The sequence below is a fragment of the Oryza glaberrima genome, chromosome 10 (genome assembly GCF_000147395.1).
Source record: "Oryza glaberrima chromosome 10, OglaRS2, whole genome shotgun sequence".
Lineage (NCBI taxonomy): Eukaryota > Viridiplantae > Streptophyta > Magnoliopsida > Poales > Poaceae > Oryza > Oryza glaberrima.
The window spans coordinates 16,929,371-16,948,865 of NC_068335.1; the positions used below are offsets into that span (position 1 = coordinate 16,929,371).

The 19,495-nt window shown below is 39.0% G+C and overlaps 1 protein-coding gene and 1 long non-coding RNA gene across 8 annotated transcripts; one reads left to right on the forward strand and one right to left on the reverse strand.

Annotated features, from left to right (window-relative positions):
* Nucleotides 1–6,811: 6,811 nt before the first annotated feature.
* Nucleotides 6,812–11,453, reverse strand: LOC127786132 (uncharacterized). Of its 6 annotated transcripts, none has more exons than XR_008019923.1 (7): nucleotides 11,274–11,453; nucleotides 10,932–11,120; nucleotides 10,698–10,761; nucleotides 10,291–10,433; nucleotides 10,065–10,156; nucleotides 7,192–7,438; nucleotides 6,812–7,070 (listed from the first exon to the last, which is right to left on the reverse strand). It is a non-coding gene; the product is annotated as an uncharacterized LOC127786132 (long non-coding RNA). The 6 variants fall into 6 exon arrangements; XR_008019919.1 differs by having other exon boundaries at nucleotides 10,932–11,181; nucleotides 11,274–11,452; XR_008019922.1 differs by having other exon boundaries at nucleotides 7,183–7,438; nucleotides 10,932–11,452.
* Nucleotides 11,454–13,939: 2,486 nt separating this feature from the next.
* LOC127786093 (heterogeneous nuclear ribonucleoprotein 1) lies at nucleotides 13,940–19,442 on the forward strand. 2 transcript variants are annotated; one of them, XR_008019905.1, is made up of 3 exons: nucleotides 13,940–14,320; nucleotides 14,398–15,703; nucleotides 16,481–19,442. XR_008019905.1 is itself a non-coding variant. In XM_052313416.1 (2 exons), the coding sequence occupies exons 1-2, from the start codon at nucleotides 14,099–14,101 to the stop codon at nucleotides 15,565–15,567; spliced, it is 1,392 nt and encodes a 463-aa protein (XP_052169376.1). In that variant the 5' UTR covers nucleotides 13,940–14,098; the 3' UTR covers nucleotides 15,568–15,962. The 2 variants fall into 2 exon arrangements, 1 of the variants encoding a protein (XP_052169376.1); XM_052313416.1 differs by lacking the exon at nucleotides 16,481–19,442 and having other exon boundaries at nucleotides 14,398–15,962.
* Nucleotides 19,443–19,495: the final 53 nt, after the last annotated feature.

Sequence of the window (19,495 nt, forward strand, 5' to 3'; positions counted from 1 at the left end):
CGGTTTTTTTTATTTCCTGCCTGAGCTTTCACCGCGCTCTATCCTAGCCGTTGAATCAAGATCTGACGGACGAAGTATTGCTGACAGATGGATTATCGTTAAGTTTTCCTGACATATAATTGGTTTCTAGTCTTAAAATTGCTGACAGTTATTTTGACCCAAAAAAATTTAGAATTGCTGACATATAATATGTCTTATTACATAGTATTCCCAACATATAATTTGCCAAAAGCCTTTGCCAACAAATAGTCTATCAATAATTGTTTATCTTTAACGACAGATGTCTGTTGGTAATCTAGTGTCATGGTGTAGTGAACACAATATGCAGAGCTTTGTTAGAAACAGCATCATAGATTCCCCTCCTGCATCTCTATGTTATCCCGTCAAGCCCACAGAAAAGGATGGTCCTGATAGACGATCAGTCCAACAGGATCTGCGCCATCGCTGAATCAAATCGACCACCTAATGCATTCTTTTCTGCAGTTTTCGCAGTCGGTCATCACATTGTTGCTCTAGGTGGTACCTTGCAGGATGTGTTCATACTGAAAGGGAAGAAAGATGGGAGTGTTTAAGGACATCTTGAAGATATTCTTTAGATAAGAATCAAAAAATCAGTGAGCTTTTTTACCATCCTTGAGGAGGTAATGGTATATCTAGAGGTAGGGTAGAAAAGGGATTTTCACAATTCACAATTCCACATCTCCTCCCGTGTTGTCTCACTTCTCCTTCCTCCATTACGACAACTTCTAAGTCTTCTTCTCCAGTGACTGTCAATCTTCCTCAGCCTCTTCCACCGCCACCTTCTTCTCCTCCATATCGTTGTCTGGGACTAGCTGTCGATCTTTTGGGAACTAGGAAGAAGCTCGCCAACACGGATTGCCAGAACATGGAGGGGCGTGGGATACTGGCGCATCCTCGCGAGAGATTCCTTGGCTCGTTGGATGTCAGTAGAGGGAGAGGACAAAATGAGAAAACTTACATTCGTCCCACCAGTAAAAATTGTTGTGATTTTCGTCTGGTCGAGCCATTCTCCATCTCGATTGATGGCATTCGGCTTTGAATTCAACCTTGGGGAGACAGCAAGGTGAGCAGTTGGGTTTCTGATCTATAACCCCTCAGTCCTTTGATGAGAATCCTTCTCTATTTCCGCGTAATGGCTAATGTGTGCTGCACTATTAATTTTGTTCTTTGTGATTTTGATAATCTGATTCAAGAGCTTGCTGGAGTTAATCTAATTAGTAATAGTTTAAGGCGAAGATCATTTAAAAAAAATAAAAAGAGAGAACTTTGCTTGCCGTAGCTTGTATTTGTGCAGCAGAGCAGTTCACGGGCATTGTGCACAAAGAGGCCAATAGTGAGCGCATCGGCTTCCTCTGTACCTGTCCGGCCACTCCATGCATCGGTAAGAATTGTGAGAGCATACTGCATACAGGCTTCCTTCGCTTATCTCCGGTAGCTTCGCCCCCCCTCTTTCCGTCCAGCGCTGCATCATCCTCCGATGTGCTTTGCTTGGCCACCACCCACCGAAACTCCTAATGCGCGGGTGATCACCCCGCGCTCTCCTCCCCCCTATAGTCGCTCTTCTCCCCTTTCCTCCTCCCCTTCTTCTCTTTCTACACCACAAATTTTTTTAAAAAACAAAAAGTTAGAAAAATTTATGTATAGAAATACTATATATAAAAAATTTGAATTCAAATTTAAATTTGAATCGGGTATGCAAACTTTTGGCTTATAAACTTTGGGTCTATAAACTTTAGGTGTATAAACTTTAGATGTATAGAAATACTATATATAGATAATATTTGAATTCTAATTCAAATTTGAATCAGATATAATTCAAATTCAAATTTGAATCGGGTATGTAAACTTTTGACTTGTAAACTTTAGGTCTATAAACTTTAGGTGTATAAACTTTAGATGCATAAAAATACTATATATAGAAAATATTTGAATTCAAATTCAAATTTGAATCATATATAATTCAAATTCAAATTTGAAACGGGTATGTAAACTTTTGACTTATAAACTTTGGGTCTATAAACTTTAGGTGTATAAACTTTAGATGTATAGAAATACTATATAAAAAAATTTGAATTCAAATTCAAATTTGAATCGGATATATAAACTTTTGACTTATAAACTTTGGGTCTCTAAACTTTAGATGTGTAAACTTGAGGTGTATAAACTTTAGATGCATAAATTTACTAAAATAGGAAAGTAATGCGGTGCCAAAAAAGAAAACCAGGTGGAGGGAGGAAGGGGGAGGGGATCGATCGCTAGCCCCCATCTCTAGCGATCGATCGCCCATTAGGATCGCCCACCACCCACCGGGGTCGAAGAAAGAATGGATGGAGAAAGAAAAACAGAGATTGAAACAAGAAAGTACTTGCCTGCCCTTCCACAAATAGTACCTTCTTTTAACTGTTATTGACCATGTGTAGGTACCACCAGCCACTAACCCTTCTCAACCGTTAGATGAGAGAAGATGGATGGTTCAGATTTTAGGGGGTGTTTGGGAGAGAGGAGCCCCTCTCTCCCAAACACCCCCTTAGATATCTGGTATCTGGAGGTATTTGACTTCAAGTGTGCTGAATTTGTTCTTGTTTATCTGCCTGATGTGTCATGCATGTAAGCCATTGCTGCAGAATCCATAAATCTGTTCAATCAACTTATTCTAGGGGAATGTACGGTTGTCTAATGAATGAACTAGTGAAAGAACTGCTATATCTCTCACAGTGGGATAGAGATTCAGAAGTTTTTTGGAGTACTACGTAAGAGGCACAAGAAAATTTGTTAAAATTTTTTGGATATTCAGTTCAAAGGGGATTGTCAGACAAAATTTGCTATCTACCTAGGCTGTGTTTAGTTGGATCCAAAGTTTGGATTTTGGTTGAAATTGAAGATGATATGACTGAAAAGTTGTGTGTGTATGACATGTTGATGTGATGGAAAATGACTGAAGTTTAGATCCAAACTTTGGATCTAAACACAGCCTTAACAATTAAATAGAACAGTGAGTATATTTCCATGCATTTACCCCAGGCACAAGAATTTGCCACCCGGTGAGTATACTAGTACTTCTCTGCACTGACCTCACAAGAATTTAGCACCCGTTAAATGAGTGAAGTCGGTGGATAGATGATCATGTAGTTTGGGTCTATATCAAATGGATCAGATGTATATTATTTAATGGAGTCCCACCAAACCATACAACTATTATACCAACTAGGAAGGTATCCCGGGCACCTTATTTAATGGTGTTTGAAATTTTGTGATGAATGTTTATGTATAGGATTTTTTTTTCAAAATTTTTTTTTACTCTTCTAAATCTATGTTTATCAATATTTTTTTGGATTGTTTTGGAAGTTTGTTTCGATCGCTGGACGTACGGACGTGCGTTAAGAGGGGACATGTTTCTGGACATTTGTCTATATGCATATGTAACTATGGAGGTAAGTTGGACCGACGGGAACGCCGGATCATTTGAGGGGGTGTCTTAGACATCCTAATGCAATTATGATGTGGTCTATGTTTTTTTATTTAAAGGATTTGGCATGTGTTGTCCATAAGCATTGTGTGCACATGATTAGTAGTACTATCTTGCTATTTAAGCAAGAGTGTAGCCAACTTGTAAGGCATTGTCCCTCCAACCATATCATTTTTGGGTTGATTATTTTATGCGAAGCGAGAATGAAAGTGTAAGTGATGTGATATTTATAAGTAAGCGTGCCAGTTGGATGGAGGCTGGGCTGCCTTGTTGTGAAGGACGGGTTGTTACAAATTGTAAACTAAAATTACTTGCATCATGTTATCTTAAATTTATGAGAAAAATATGTCACAATAATGAACTGGTTCATATGAAAATATCATTTTTATACTACATGTTTTTATTTTTTAAAAAATATTTTGCATCTTAATTTAAACTTTTAAGTAATATTTTTTCTAGTATAGTACTAAAATATGCCTTTGTAGATTTTACGATATAATAATATAAGAATTTTTCTATTAAAAATATGATAATATGACTTATTTATCTAATTATACAAATACTCATGTACTTCTACTACCTCCATCCATAAATCGAAGGATTTAAATTTTATATCCTAAAATATAAAGAATTATTAATACTACTCATTTCATCTAGCCATTCTTCATTTAATTTTATCTAACATTACTCTAACCATCTTCTAACTCTATACATACCCCTCATTTAATGAGCCTTATTCAATGATGGGTATCTTAGTATTTTTTTTCATTCCTCCCTGATTTCTACTCTCTCCGTCCCAAAATATAAGAAGTTTTAGAGTTGGATACCGTTATTAAAAAAGTAGGTAGAATTAATAGGAAGATGTTATGTTGGGTTGAGAAGTGGAGGTAGGTGAGAAAAGTGAAAGGTGGAGGATTGTGATTGGTTGAGACGGGAATATTGGTGGTAATGTTGTTATATTTGGGACAAACTGTAAGTGCTAAAAGTTGTCATATTTTGGGATGAAGGGGGTATAAAATTTTAGGATCCATTTCATTCATAGACGGATTTATTTGTACCTTTGTAGATTGATTTAGCTTTATATATTTGTACAGGTAAATAGACCTGGTATACAAGTTGAGAAATATAAATTAAGTTGGTAGAAAGTAGTTAGATGTCTAATGGTATGAAGTAATTAGTCTACCAATTTTATTAAAAAATTAAGGTGGATATTTTTTTCGGGTAATTTTTAGGATCTTCTTTTATTCAGTGGTTAACTTAATTGTTGTAAGGAAAACAAAGAGGCGAGATCCAGTGGGTTCGTTTCGTCCATGAGGAGGGAACTCGATATATGTGTTGTACATACGCACTCTGACGGCATGATCGATCGGTAGTTTTTTTTTAATATATAGATCTAACAGTTTAAAATAAGGTAGATCAGTTTGGGTAAGACGACTTCAGCTCAGTAATGCGTACTCCTGCCATAGTAACTACAATGTAGCCAGTTGAGATCCATGCTTGGCACCCTTCAGGGTATGAGTGAGAGAAAATGGAGGTGATGAAAATAGTTTTTTTATGTCTTGAGTTGATTTATTATATAGAGTATACATAGTTTGTTTATAGTGTTAATCGATACTACTAAATTTTAGTGGTATATATATAATTTTCTCTTTTAAAAATTAGCAGGGTTGATCATTGGACTCTACTTCGAAAAATCTAATAGCTTCGGTGGTGAGGACCACGTAAAATTTTTTTCTCAAACTGTGATCCTTTGCTAACGTACAAGTTAATATAGGTTTTCATTTTTTTTCTTGTATTATACATCTAATTCACTAATTCATATTCGTGGGGATTAATATTCGATGAAATTTATTAAAATTATTTGTGCTAAATGTTAACACTATTTTGATGGGGACAACCTAAAAAAGAGATACAATGTAGTTACACGTATGTTTTTTTCTAGCAAATAGTAGTAGTTACACGTATGTTTTTTTCTAGCAAATAGTAGTCTCTCGTATGGAAGTTTGTTTTTTTCTTTTTTTTCTTTTCGGACAAATATTTGTCTATCATAGGAATAGGGTTTGCGTATTTGTATTCATAATGTGCGTCTGCACACATTTATATGAGCACCTGCGATTGCCTTTTAAATTGTTAGTAAAAAAGTATTTTTAAAAATTTGACAGGAAGAGGGTGGCATGAGACGGCACCGTGGCAAGGAGTGATCAGTACGTATATGCTCAATTTAGAAAAACACCTTAAATCTGGAAAGAAAGAGAAAACAACCATATGGAACGAATCATATACACATTCTTCTTTTTTTTTCTTTTTATATATCTTGCGTAGGTATGTACATAGGAGTTGTGTAAGTACGTAAGGAGGGATTAGATGGTTTTTAGACAAAGGGATTATTATCATAGATCTAATTTAATGGTTGAAAAATAATGGATCACCGATTTTGAGTGTAAATCAATGAATAGTTATTTTTATTTTATTTTACAGTTTTTCTTAGATTATTTCTAATTAGAGCATCATATGACATCTTAGAAGCGTTTGTAAGAGTATAGAAATGCTATTACTCATAGTCACAATCTACCTGTAGTCAACTATTGTTTGCGGTGGATTGGTTGCATCCTCTACTTACCTATAATTTGTTGATCGTTACACACTTAGAATTACTCTTTATCTTCGGTGTTTGATGACATACATGCTCATTAGATATTAGCTAACCGGCCGTTAGGTGCATTGTGCACGAATACCTCCTAAGTAATATGACTTGGTGATTAGTAAATAGTGACTTACATATATGGGGATCAGTGAGGATATATGATTGATATTTTAGGCTAGGATTGACCAAGTATATTGCATACTACATATTAAGTTTTTAATACCTAAGTAATAGATTTAAGACAATGTTTTAAAGTGCTTATAGGATTAGCTACTCCCTATTTATTTGGCTGAAATTATTTATTTGGTTTTTATCTCATGAGAGTGAAAAAGAAAAAGGAAAAATAAAAGAAAGGAAGGGGGAGGACGTACACTAATGAAGTATGTACATACATGAACGTACACGTACGCGAGCGATCGATTGACGTGGACGTGCATGTGGCTTTCTGAATTCTAAAGATGAATTAAATATATTTGATTTTTATAGATCTAATGGTTAAATTTATGGGTCCACCAGATTAATGAAAATCAATGGCTAGATGTTTTAAACGCCACTTGACAGTCTAGGAGTGTTTGTAGAGATGCCATGTGGCGGCTTAGGAGTGATTGTAGGAAGTTTAATGGACTTTTAGTATATAATAATAATAGAAGTCCGAAGTTTAATAAAAAAAATTGGCATAATCTCCCCTATATTCATGGGCACAACAAGCGGGTTATAAGAACATCCATCACAAAATCATTCATACACATAATAATATCTCATTTAACCCAAGTACTTGAAAATATGCATACAACAAATAGCTTCACATACATCACAGGTTACATATACCCATAGGCCACAGCCTCCTAACGCACAAATCCTCCCAGAGAAGCTTGGGCTCACAAAATGAAAACAGATCCAGCCCACCTTTCGGCATATTTTGGTCTAGATCACCAAAACCTGAAAAAAAAAAAGGGTTACACCATTATAAATTTGGCTGCCATTATAATTTGGTTAATTGAAACGATGCCACTGCACTTCATTTGTAATTGTAATAGTGCCATTGATATACATATTATACATGCATTTGACGAAAATATCCTCATCTTCAACCTTCTTCTCTTGCTTATCTTCAACCTTCTTCTCTTGCTTAGTAGAACAGTAGGACTGCAGGAGCAGCTCTCTCTCACCCTCGGCGAACAGGAGCTCTCCCCGGTGGCCGAGCTTGGCGTCCCTCTCATCGACGTCGGTCGTTGCTCCGGGACTCGGCTAGTGCTCCTCTCTCCGGCGGCTGCTCGGCAGATCGGGCATGGCGGATTCGACCGATTCTAGACAAGGGAAGGTTCAAAGTAGGTAAAGATTCATGCAAACTCTTGATCTGTACAAATCCGCTATTTTTATTTCAGGGGATGATGAATAGTGCTAAGACAAATCATACACAACTATATCTCTATCTCTACTACTTAAAAAATAAGAGATGCTTCCATCGTCCGTCAAAAAAACCGGTCAAAAAACCGGGCGAGCGAGAAAAAACCGGACGTAAAAACCGTAATTGTCCGATAAGAAAAAGGCGAAAAAATTCCGATCCCCTAAAAAATAAGGGCGACAAAAAAAACCGGCAAAAAAAACCAGACGAGCGAAAAAAACAGTAACCGTCCGATAAAAAAAAAAGCGAGAAAAAACAACCCGATTCCGTACGTGCCAAAAAAAAAAGGCTCCGTGAAAAAAAATAGCGAAAAAATAAAAAAAAGTCCGACTCCTATCCGATCCCCTCTCAGAAACAAAAAAAAATCTGACTATAGATCCGATTCCCCCGAAAAATAAAAGGCGCCACTCTTTTGAGTCCGAGATACCCACTGCCACTCCTCTTGGTTTCAAATTTATACCGTGATTAGGGATGGCAATCGGGCGCGACGGGCACGGATAGTACCTACCTATACCTGTGTCCGTGAGATTATCTATGTCCGTGGGTATGCCCGTTACTACATGACGGACAAGGATTATTGCCCATGCCCATGGGCCCGCGGGCGCCTTGTGCCCGCGGGCGTGCCCGTTTACCCGCCACAACAAAAGCAGTGGAACAAAAAGTCTATAAGCTTTTAAGTTCGAAACATCAAATATTCTCCGCCTCAATGTGGTGTCTCTCCTCTAGCGGCGATAGAGAAAGGGGGAGAAAAATAATAAGGGAAATAAAAAGGAAACCGTATAAAACAAAGAACGTGGTTATGTATTCTAGTGGATTTTGCTCCTAGCCTATATGTAAGCTAGATTTCGCGGGTAAATGGACAAAGCGGGCATGGGTAATGATTACCCATACCCATGCCCATTTACCCATCGGGCATAGCTTTTAACCCAATAAAAAACCCATGGGTATAAAATGGAGAACAAACCCAATTCTAATAGAGTTTTTACCCACGGATAAACGGGCAAACGAGTACAATTGCCATCCCTAACCGTGATATCTCTAATCTTGGTGAAACAAAATGATGTGCCGGATTGAAGATCTGTTTACAAAAACGGAACCTACAGGTCGAGAGCATTCCATTTTTATATTATTTTAATTTTTGGGTTTGTACTTTTGCATTTAAGTCCCTGTAATTTTTATATTTACATTTGAGTCCCTATAATATTACAATAAGGTACTTGAGGTCGTTTTTGATAAAAATAATAATAATAGAGAGAACAAAAGCAGTAATTGTCTGATAAAAAAGGCGAAAAAAAATCCGATTTCTTGAAAAAGAAGGGCGACAAAAAAACCGGCAAAAAAACCAGACGAGCTAGAAAAAAAAATGTAACCGTCCGATAAAAAAAAAGCGAAAAAATTAATCCGATTCCGTACGTGCCAAAAAAAAAGGCTCCGTGAAAAAAATAGCTAAAAAAAAAGTCCGACTCCTATCCGATTCCCTAAAAGAAAAAAAAATCTGACTATAAATCCGATTCCCCCGAAAAATAAAAGGCGACACTCTTTTGAGTCCGAGATACCCGTTGCCACTCCTCTCGGTTTCAATCTATACCGTGATATCTCTCAAATCTTGGTGAAACAAAATAATGTGCCGGATTGAAGATCTGTTTGCAAAAACGGAACCTATAGGTCGAGAGCATTCCATTTTTATATTATTTTAATTTTTAGGTTTGGACTTTTACATTTGAGTCCCTGTAATTTTTATATTTATATTTGAGTCCCTATAATCTTACAATAAGGTACTTGAGGTCGTTTTTTATTAAAATAATAATAATAGAGAGAGAACAAAAGCAGAAAGGTGCATAAAAAGAAAAACAATAACAACAACAACAACAAAAGTTCTGCTTCCCCTAAGTCGTGTATTGGAAAAAAGCAGAAAAAGAACATTTGAAGAAAAAACAAGAAAAAACGCGTGAGAAAATAATTGTAAAAAAAGGCAAAAAAAACACACGAGAAAAGAAAAGCAAAAAAGAGAGAAAAATATGGTTTTTGTTGTAAGTAAAAAAGCAAAAAAAATGCTAAAAAAACTTTTAGAAAGAAATGTGCCATTTCTGAATGGTTTGAGAAAATTGCGCAAGAAAAAGACACCATTTATAAAAAAGCAAGCCGCTCAATAAAATACAAACATTGTCATTGACATGATTATTCATGAAAAACGTATATTATCATTAGAATTTTTTCACCCGTTGCAACGCACGGGCATTTTTGCTAGTCTATTATAAAAACATGACTAGATCTCCTATACCACATAACTAGATGATTCCCCGCGCGTTGCCGTGGATACTTAAGCAAACTTTTATCAATGGCTCTGATAAAGCAATATAAGGATTGTACATTACTTTAAAATATGCCAACATAGCTTACATTTTAAATAAAAAATACAGCAGTAATTTATTGGTTAAGTTGCAGGATCAGGAAAAAAAATGGGCATATTCGAATATTTAAAGAGCAATTCAAATATGTAAACATATTATCTATATCTTTAAACAAACCAGCTGTCAATTCGACATGGAGTAATTATCTCCATATAGCTCCTGAACATAAGCTCCGACCACTGTCCATCACAACAATTCCACATGCAAAACTGAAGAGGAAAAGCAAAATAATAGAGCTGCAATGTGGTTAATTTAAACTTAAGCAACACTCTTGAAGCAATCTTGTATGCATATCACTATTATAGATCTATGAATGGACAATGGGGAGATGTTAGATGCTTACCCCAAAATAATAGCAATGAGAATATTAAACAGTTTGATAGCAGCATCCTACATCACACGAATTTATTGAGCTTTGCCTATTAGATCTCAGAATGAGCACAACACTACGTAGTCCATTGGAAAGGAGTGATTACATATGACTACCTGCGCACATAGAAAAAACACATCATTGTAGTTAGAAATGTATAAAAACAATATAGATAAGTTACAGAGAACGCCAACAAAGACATTTACTTGCTGGAAAATCAAAACTTGTTCTTGCAATGGGTATTAGTGAGGAAATAGATGCTTGGCATTACAAAGGAAAGCTAGATGTTGGAGAGACATCTGAGAAAAAAAATCGGCCAAACAAACAGAGATTTTCTTTCAGGCATTATCTCAAGCAGCTGTTAGGCATGTAGTACTGACCAGATTACGCCGGGCATCATCATAGAAGAACTCATGAAGACAATAGATTCCGATAATATTTTTGCTGGAAAACAAAAAGATATTAGAGTATATATTAGAGCACGCACACAATGCAATAGAACAACTAACGAATAAAGTGATGCTCAGTGAAAGTATTTGCACTCTTGAAAAAAGTCACAAAACAAATAAATTGAGATATGGTCAAGTGAATCCTATATAACCTGGAGGACTTACTGTATGAACAACAGAATATCAAAGCAGCAAAGTTAATTGCAGTGTGGTGGTGCAGAAATCAATCAAAAGAAAGCACAAAATCCAAATATCAAGAACTGCAACCGATGAATTGAATTAGCAGATTCCAATGCTCCTGGGCCGTGGCCTCCTCTGGCTACTGCTTAATTGGTATCCCATGCTTACTGTAAACTGTGAACATATAAACGATGCATGAAAAACCCATAGGAATTGAAGAGACCCTGGTGAAGTCCTAAATAAAACGGCAACATTAATTCAATCATTAGAGATCCGGACTTGAAGCCGAATAGGTGAAGAGGAGGTAGTAATAAGCGGCACTCTTACAGAAGGTGAGAAGGGGATCGGTGCTCGCGTAAGAAGACGGAGAGACGGATGAGGAAGGGGATCCGTCGCTTGGTGCCGCCGCACCGTGGCTTCGCAGATCGCGCGCGAGAGAGGGACGGGTGGCGTGGACCTGGCTGCAGCGCTGGAGTGGGGAAGTGATGCGGCCGTGAAGGCCCACCTGCGGCCCGGGGGGAGGAGGACCGTCGCTCGGCTGCTTGGAAGCACCTGCAAGCACAGAGAATTCTAGTGGTGGGAATGATTTGTATAGGTATATTAGATGATACCCTGTGCGTTGCTGCTGGAATTTGCGTATATAATCTGTATATGACTTTTTAGGATATATTAGTAAGTGCAATGAAAATATTGAACAAAATGTAGTAGTTGGAAGATAAGCAATGTTGATTCTAGTGCGGGAAATTATAGCATGTACTATTAGTAGGTATAACATTGTGAAGTATAAGAAGTATAAGACAGTAGTTGAAATGTAGGTGGGATTCCTATCGTTTTTATAAAATAAAAAAAATATGTTCGTAGTTATACAACACAGATTGGATTTTCGGTTCTTTAATTGCATCCATGTATCTTCTTTGGATCTTCTCATGGAACTAACAAAGTAATTAACATCATCTTGTGTCTTGCCTGGAATCCTGAAGGAAATAGTTGTGGATATATATTGACATATTGTTAAGTACAGAAGATACAATGATGTGGTATATTGTGAAAAAAGTAGTAGGAAATGTACAGCATTAGCAAGGGAGCTACGAAGATAAAAACCTGTCTGTTGTCTTTTGTATCCATGTGGTGGTTGAGGGTATTGAAAAATTGAGCACAGAAGATGGAAGCTATATTCTATCTGCTATTGCTATATGAGAAATCCGTTCCTCCCAACACGATACTGCAGTAGCGAAAAATTAGTCTACATCGCAAGCCGTGCAAATAAGAAAAAAGGTAACAATTAATAGTAAGTGCTGGTCATTCCTAGGATAAGACTGAGCACACATTCAGTAGCTTTTCACCTTGCTGGCCAGATTGATCGATTTTTTTTAGCCCATACAGCTTGCAATAAACTGGGAAGAAAATGTAATGTTGTAAAAGAAAAGTAAGTTGATTGAACAAACAGTACGATGAAAAATAAACAGGCACGTGATGCTATACTGCTATGAATAATGGATGAAAACAAAGTATTCGACCAATTCACTGGAAAATTATAGTAGTCGGAACAGCGAACTGGAGGAAGCGTACTCACCTGACCTGGAATTCTTGGAGTGAACTATGGCCATCGCAACGAAGAAGTACCGTGCTACCGGGATGAAGGATGGTCTGCAAGGAGAAATCTGGTTAATGGAAGAATTTTAGAAAGGTTATAAAGATTAGGATTACTAACCACGACCTCTCATCTTCTTATTGTTCACATTCCACCTGAAAAATCGATCGCTAATGTTGATGGCTTTTATGGCCACTTGCTAGAGAAACGGATGCAGAGTGAGGAGAATCGACGAGAAGAGGTGGGAGTGAGGTGAGCGGCGATGGCGGCGCTTGGCCTCTGCCCCGCTTTGCACGTCGAACGTGGAAACGGCCAAGGGAACAGGAAGCGATCTGTATCGTTCGGAAGTTGGGCTCGGCTGACTTGGGCTCACTTTGGCTTGGCCCATTAGACAAAGACATCAGGCTTTCAGGTGTTAGCTGGATGCTTGCCTGCCTCTAGATTTCGATCGGACGTTCCAAAACAAATAGGGTGACGTGGAAGCAGGAGAAGGCTGAAAAATACTATTAACTACACTAAGTGGGGATCAATTGTATAGAAGATATAGATATAGATATAGATACATGGATTTGTTAACAGATTCAGAATTACTAAACGCCCTGTTGTCCTCATTTCAGTCTCAACAATCGTATTTTCTTGATTTATTAAATCCAAAAATTAAAATATAACACATAAAAAATATTGATCTATACATGTTCTCTGGAGTCTCAATTATAACCTAACAATGTCAGTATCAAACTATCAATTATTTAGAACATAATAATAATACACAGATTGATGCGTAGTTTGATTTGAAAAGAACCCCAGGATTTGGTTTAGACAGAGGATTTTGAGAGATCTACACCAAATTGATCTGTACATTTTCTCTGGAGTCCTAATATAACCTAACAATGCCAGTATCAATCATTTAGAACATAATAATACACAGATTGATGTGGAATTTGATTTGAAAAGAACCCCCCAGGATTTGGTTTAGACAGAGGATTATAAGAGAGTTAGGGTGCGCTCGATTCAGTAGATAGGATGGGCTGATTAGCCGCACGTAAAACGAGAAATATGATTAGCATATGATTAATTAAGTATTAATATATAAATTTTCAATGAATAAATTTGTTAGATTTTTTTAAAGAACTTCTTTATATAAAGTTTTCGAAAGAAACACAGCGTTTAGCAGTTTGAAAAGCGTGCTAACGGAAAACGAGGAGAATCTAACCCTATAAGCTGAAACGAGCACACCCTTACTACAAGTTCACACCAATTTCGGCCCATAGAAAGAAAAAAAAAACCAAAAAAGAAGCCCACAGAGAAGAACAGAAAGAAACCCGTCTCCCCCACGTCCCCACCCCCCACACAACGCGCCCTAAAATATCCCCAAACCCTCCAAATCTCCGCCCCCCCCCCCCCTCCCCTCCCCGACCCGACCCGACCCGACGCCGAAATCCCCCAAATTCCATCCCCGCCTCCTCCTCCTCTCCCTTCTCCCACCCTCGCGTCGCGAGAGAATCCGAGGCGCGCGAGCGAGAGGAAGGGGAGAAGGTGAGAGCAGCGGCGGAGGGAGGAGATGGAGTCGGATCAGGGGAAGCTGTTCATCGGCGGCATCTCGTGGGAGACCACCGAGGAGAAGCTCCGCGACCACTTCGCCGCCTACGGCGACGTCTCCCAGGCCGCCGTCATGCGCGACAAGCTCACCGGCCGCCCCCGCGGCTTCGGCTTCGTCGTCTTCTCCGACCCTTCCTCCGTCGACGCCGCCCTCGTCGACCCCCACACCCTCGACGGCCGCACGGTATCCCCTCTCAAACCCTAGCGAATATTCGCGTTGGATTCCCTCCTCTCAAGGTTCGGCTCGGCTCGGTTTCGTAGGTTGATGTGAAGCGGGCGCTCTCGCGGGAGGAGCAGCAGGCCGCGAAGGCGGCGAACCCTAGCGCGGGTGGGAGGCACGCTTCCGGTGGGGGCGGTGGTGGAGGAGGCGCCGGTGGTGGTGGTGGCGGTGGCGGTGACGCCGGCGGTGCGCGGACGAAGAAGATCTTCGTCGGCGGGCTGCCCTCCAACCTGACGGAGGACGAGTTCCGGCAGTACTTCCAGACCTACGGGGTCGTCACCGACGTCGTCGTCATGTACGACCAGAACACGCAGCGGCCGAGGGGGTTCGGGTTCATCACCTTCGACGCGGAGGACGCCGTCGACCGCGTGCTGCACAAGACCTTCCATGACCTGAGCGGGAAGATGGTGGAGGTGAAGCGCGCCCTGCCCAGGGAGGCCAACCCTGGCTCCGGCGGCGGCGGCCGTTCCATGGGAGGTGGCGGCGGGGGTTACCAGAGTAACAATGGGCCGAACTCCAATGCTGGGGGCTATGATAGCAGAGGTGACGCTAGCAGGTATGGTCAGGCGCAGCAGGGTAGTGGTGGTTATCCCGGTTATGGTGCCGGAGGATATGGTGCTGGTACGGTTGGTTATGGATATGGGCATGCTAACCCTGGAACCGCGTATGGGAATTATGGGGCTGGAGGATTTGGAGGTGTTCCTGCTGGGTATGGTGGTCATTATGGCAATCCAAATGCGCCTGGTTCAGGTTACCAGGGTGGTCCTCCAGGAGCAAACAGAGGACCATGGGGTGGTCAAGCTCCGTCTGGTTATGGCACTGGGAGTTATGGTGGCAATGCAGGCTATGCTGCTTGGAACAACTCTTCTGCTGGAGGTAATGCACCCACTAGTCAGGCCGCTGGTGCAGGCACAGGCTACGGGAACCAGGGCTATGGATATGGTGGATATGGAGGAGATGCATCGTATGGTAATCATGGAGCATATGGGGGTTATGGAGGAAGGGGGGATGGTGCTGGCAATCCAGCTGCTGGCGGTGGATCTGGGTATGGTGCTGGCTATGGAAGCGGGAATGGCGGTTCTGGTTATCCAAATGCTTGGGCTGATCCTTCACAAGGTGGAGGGTTTGGGGCTTCAGTCAATGGAGCGTCTGAAGGCCAATCAAATTATGGCAGTGGTTATGGTGGTGTGCAACCTAGGGTTGCTCAGTAAATGAGGCCATTAGAGCATCTATGAAATGAACCAGCAAAATTGGGCAGTCTATGTATGTTGTGTTACCCTGGCCCCTCTGGTTGCTTTTGGCCTCTTGAAGATCTCCCATTTGCTGGTTAAATCAGTATTTCTCCGGGTTGGAATGCTTGAACCTTTTGCGGCTTACTACTAGAATGTAGTCAATAACTAGCTTCTAGCTATACTATGGAGTAGCTGTATCTTGCGTAATGCTTTATTTAAGTTTAGCCTTATCTGTCGGTGTGCTTTGTCATGAGTGGAATTTCAGTTGCTTCGTCTCTAGTTTAAAGCTAGAGTAGCTTCACTACTTATGGACAACAAACTATCTAGTTGTACCTTTATTCTACAGAATCATATGTTTGTGGTTGACAGTAGTATTTATGCTGGATTGTGCTTTACCTGAATCTGAAATGTTCTATCTTTGGTTGTTTCTCTGTGGTGTGCTCTAGCTCACCTTGCAGTTAAGGTGCTGTTGCGTATTATTCCATTAATATTGATTGTAACAGATGACAATCCTCAAACTTCTATGCAGTGATAGAGGTGTTTTATACTGTAGCTGCTTCTAGCAGTAAGTTCAGGTGTAGTGCAAGTGCTTTTCATGTCATTGGAATGATATATCATTAAAGCATGTGGTCGAGCTATGAGTATGTTTCTGATATTTGGTATGTAGATGGATAAACAAGCATAGTAGAGGCAAACAATTAGCCCCTACCTGAAGCAATAAGAGCATATTAGCAGCAAGTTGGTAGCGCCAATTTCTAAGGTAGTATAGATACAGAGAAGTCTCTGATGCTACTTGATGAATGAAGTACAGGTAGAAACCATAGAGTAGAATACTCCAGGCATTTGGCAAGCAAAATAATCATCCTTCCTCGTACATTTCCTTTCTGTACAGGTTGGATGCGATGCCATTTCCTTTTAGAGCATGTCCAAGTGGGGCCTTTTGAATCAACTGCCTGGCTGCCTGAGAAATGGCAGAGACATCGACTGATTTTGCTTGATGGGCTGACGATTTCCAATCTTGAAGCATTTGACACAGAAAGCAAGCATCTTGTTTTTAAGCGCTTCATTTTCTGAAGGATTTTGTGCTGTGCAACAAGATGGTGGTATGTGGAATCATGTTTCACTTTCAGTTTTATTTGGAAAAGAAAAACATTTTCACCATGGTAATTGTACCAGGAAAGTTGTTAAAGATGCTATCTGTCCTCATTTTCCGTTCAATTTAGTAAATGATATATTATAGTTGAAAGAAAGCATTACCAGCTACCATAGGAAGTATTTTGTTTTCAGTCAAAATCTTGTCAATTTTGGCCAGGGTTCCATCCCCAATGTAGATCGACAATGGTGAATTACTATCAGTTTAGTAAATAATAATAAATTGGTAGATTTTTCAAAAGAATAATTCCACGATCTAATGTATGTTTTTACCTTTTTAGATACGCATATTTGCTAGTAAAACTAGTGATGAAAGTTGTGTCATGGAGATCTAGGAAAAGAACAACACTTGTATACCTAGAGGTGATGCATTTTTTGAAAATCTGTTTTACTGGCTTAACAAATTTATTCACTAATAAAACTAGTGATGAAAGTTGTGTCATGGATTAGTGCACAAGTTTTGCAAACAGAATTTGGCTTAAACAAACAGTTTGGATGAGTATTCCTTAACTTTTTCCCCTTACTAAATTGATGAGCATGATTTAAGTTGTACTTACAGTCTTACACACTGGCATGATGTTTTACAAGTTTTTGGAAGTACTGGAAACCCTAATCCGGGGGGGGGGGGGGGGGGGGAATCAGTCTATGATTATATACTTGTATGGTTTCAATGTAGATTAAAATCCAAGGCTTTGACTTAAGGTTCCTACACTTATGTACTTCATTGCAAATTTAACTGTGCATATAGTGCATTACTAGCCAAGGCTTGTAGTCAATACTCAATAGTATTATATATTTCTTCATATTGAATAAGGCTCGCTTCATAGCTTAACATATATGTACCACAATTTTATTGTCCACTACATCGTATAGTACATAATCACAATTGCTTACCACTTACTGTTTCTTGACTATTAAACTATTTAGATTAAAATGACCAATATTTTCTACCTTCTTTTGCAAATCAGTTTCATTACAGCACTTCTGTTAAACTAAAGGTATACTATAGGGTAGATTTGAGGTTATGTAGTTCTGTTTTGGCGTTTTGTTTGAACCAGTTGGATTAGTATTATGAATCCACATCCTTAGTTTATTTTATTGCAGAACACAAATAGTTGCATGGCTTATGCCTGTTGGAGTTAATAGGTGTTAAGGTAAAACATATAAGTAAAAAAGGTTCTCCAGGACTTGCAATGATGCACCTGTACACTGGATTAATCTGATGGACCAGTATCTGACTTTAGAAATGACTATAACCACACTGATTTAGGAGACTCGAGAGTCAAGATATTTACTGGGTGGAGAGAGAAAACATTAGTGTTAGATTTAACGGCTAAGCTTTGTGTTTGCATTTAACCATCTGTAAATGTGAAAGCAATACTATTTTTGACAGAAAAATACAATTTTGATTAGTGTATCTCACACGGTTAACTTGATTAAGATCTGAAATACTGCAACTTCATTTGTACTAACCATTAGATGATTTAGTTGCTCAATGCCTGTTCGGCACTTCATGTGATATAATAACATAATATAACCAGATTGGCTTATATATTAACCTCGGAGCTCAATCACTAAGTCTTCTACTGTATTATGACATGGATGTTTGGAAATGACCAAGTGCGATTCAATTCACATGGTCTATTTATGCTATTTCTTGGTGTTGCTTTAAAACAACCATTTAATTAATAGCTATGAGAAATAAATTTGTGCCACTTATTTTTCAATATATTTTTTGCTTTGTTGCTGTTAAATCTCTTAGTAAACCTGATAAAGATATAAAATTAGAAATTTGACTGCAGATACCATATATAGTAGATAGCTTTATTACCACACTGATGTCAAGCAAACCAAGTCATAGTCAGCGAAACATCTTTGATATGTTTTTTACTCGAGTATCTGAAATAACCAAACATTTTGGAGATATGTTATCATCATTCTATTGACCTCTTTGAATACCTTGTTTGCATGGTATCAATGCAATGGAATATGCCTTCGAGGACTCTGCTGAAAGATCACCTGCAAGTACATCAAAAATCAAGAGATGATTCTGGCCGCCATGTATTATGACCACAGTGACTCGTGCTCATCCAATATTCTTCGTTTCTCATATCTTAATGGAAACCCTCACAATAGCGTTGTCACCTTATATCGAAGGACAAAGTTGTTTGAAGTTGGCTACCAATTGGTGCCCTACTTTACCAATTGTCAGATGGAAGGGTTGAGCGTACTTTACCAATCTGGAGATGCTTGTCGAGTTTGTTGCATGACAAGTCAATATATTCTATTGATGTGGCCAATATTTGCACGATATGATTTCTTGACAAATTTTAGTAACATTTTAACTCATTCTTCCAGACAATAGTGCAAATCGCCGAACTCTCTAGTTTACTTGTTTTGTTGTCATGGATGAAAGGTTTGCAAGACTTTGTTCCAGAGGTGACGTTTCCTGTGAGCCTTTTACATAGCATTTTCTGTTTTTACAGAACCGTAATGGACAAATTTGCCTAGGTTACCATTGTTCATGTACAGCGATTGAATAGGAAGCTCACCGTTGTGTTAATTGAACAATCCAGTATCTCCAGTTATCATGTTAAATCATGTAATCTCTGCAATTACATCTATGCTTAGTAATACATATGTCTTCATACATACGCTGGCAATGTTGAAACTTTATAAACTAACCCAGTTTAGTGCAATATTGACTGATGGCATTGACAATAAGCTATAAGGTCTGCCCATCTGTGAATGTATC

What these genes read in the sequence shown, in the direction of transcription:
- LOC127786093 (XM_052313416.1), top strand. Translation starts at nt 14,099, where the DNA reads ATGGAGTCGGATCAGGGGAAGCTGTTCATCGGCGGCATCTCGTGGGAG. An exon ending in ACACCCTCGACGGCCGCACG is followed by an intron (nt 14,321 to 14,397) that starts GTATCCCCTCTC and finishes TCGGTTTCGTAG; the next exon opens with GTTGATGTGAAGCGGGCGCT.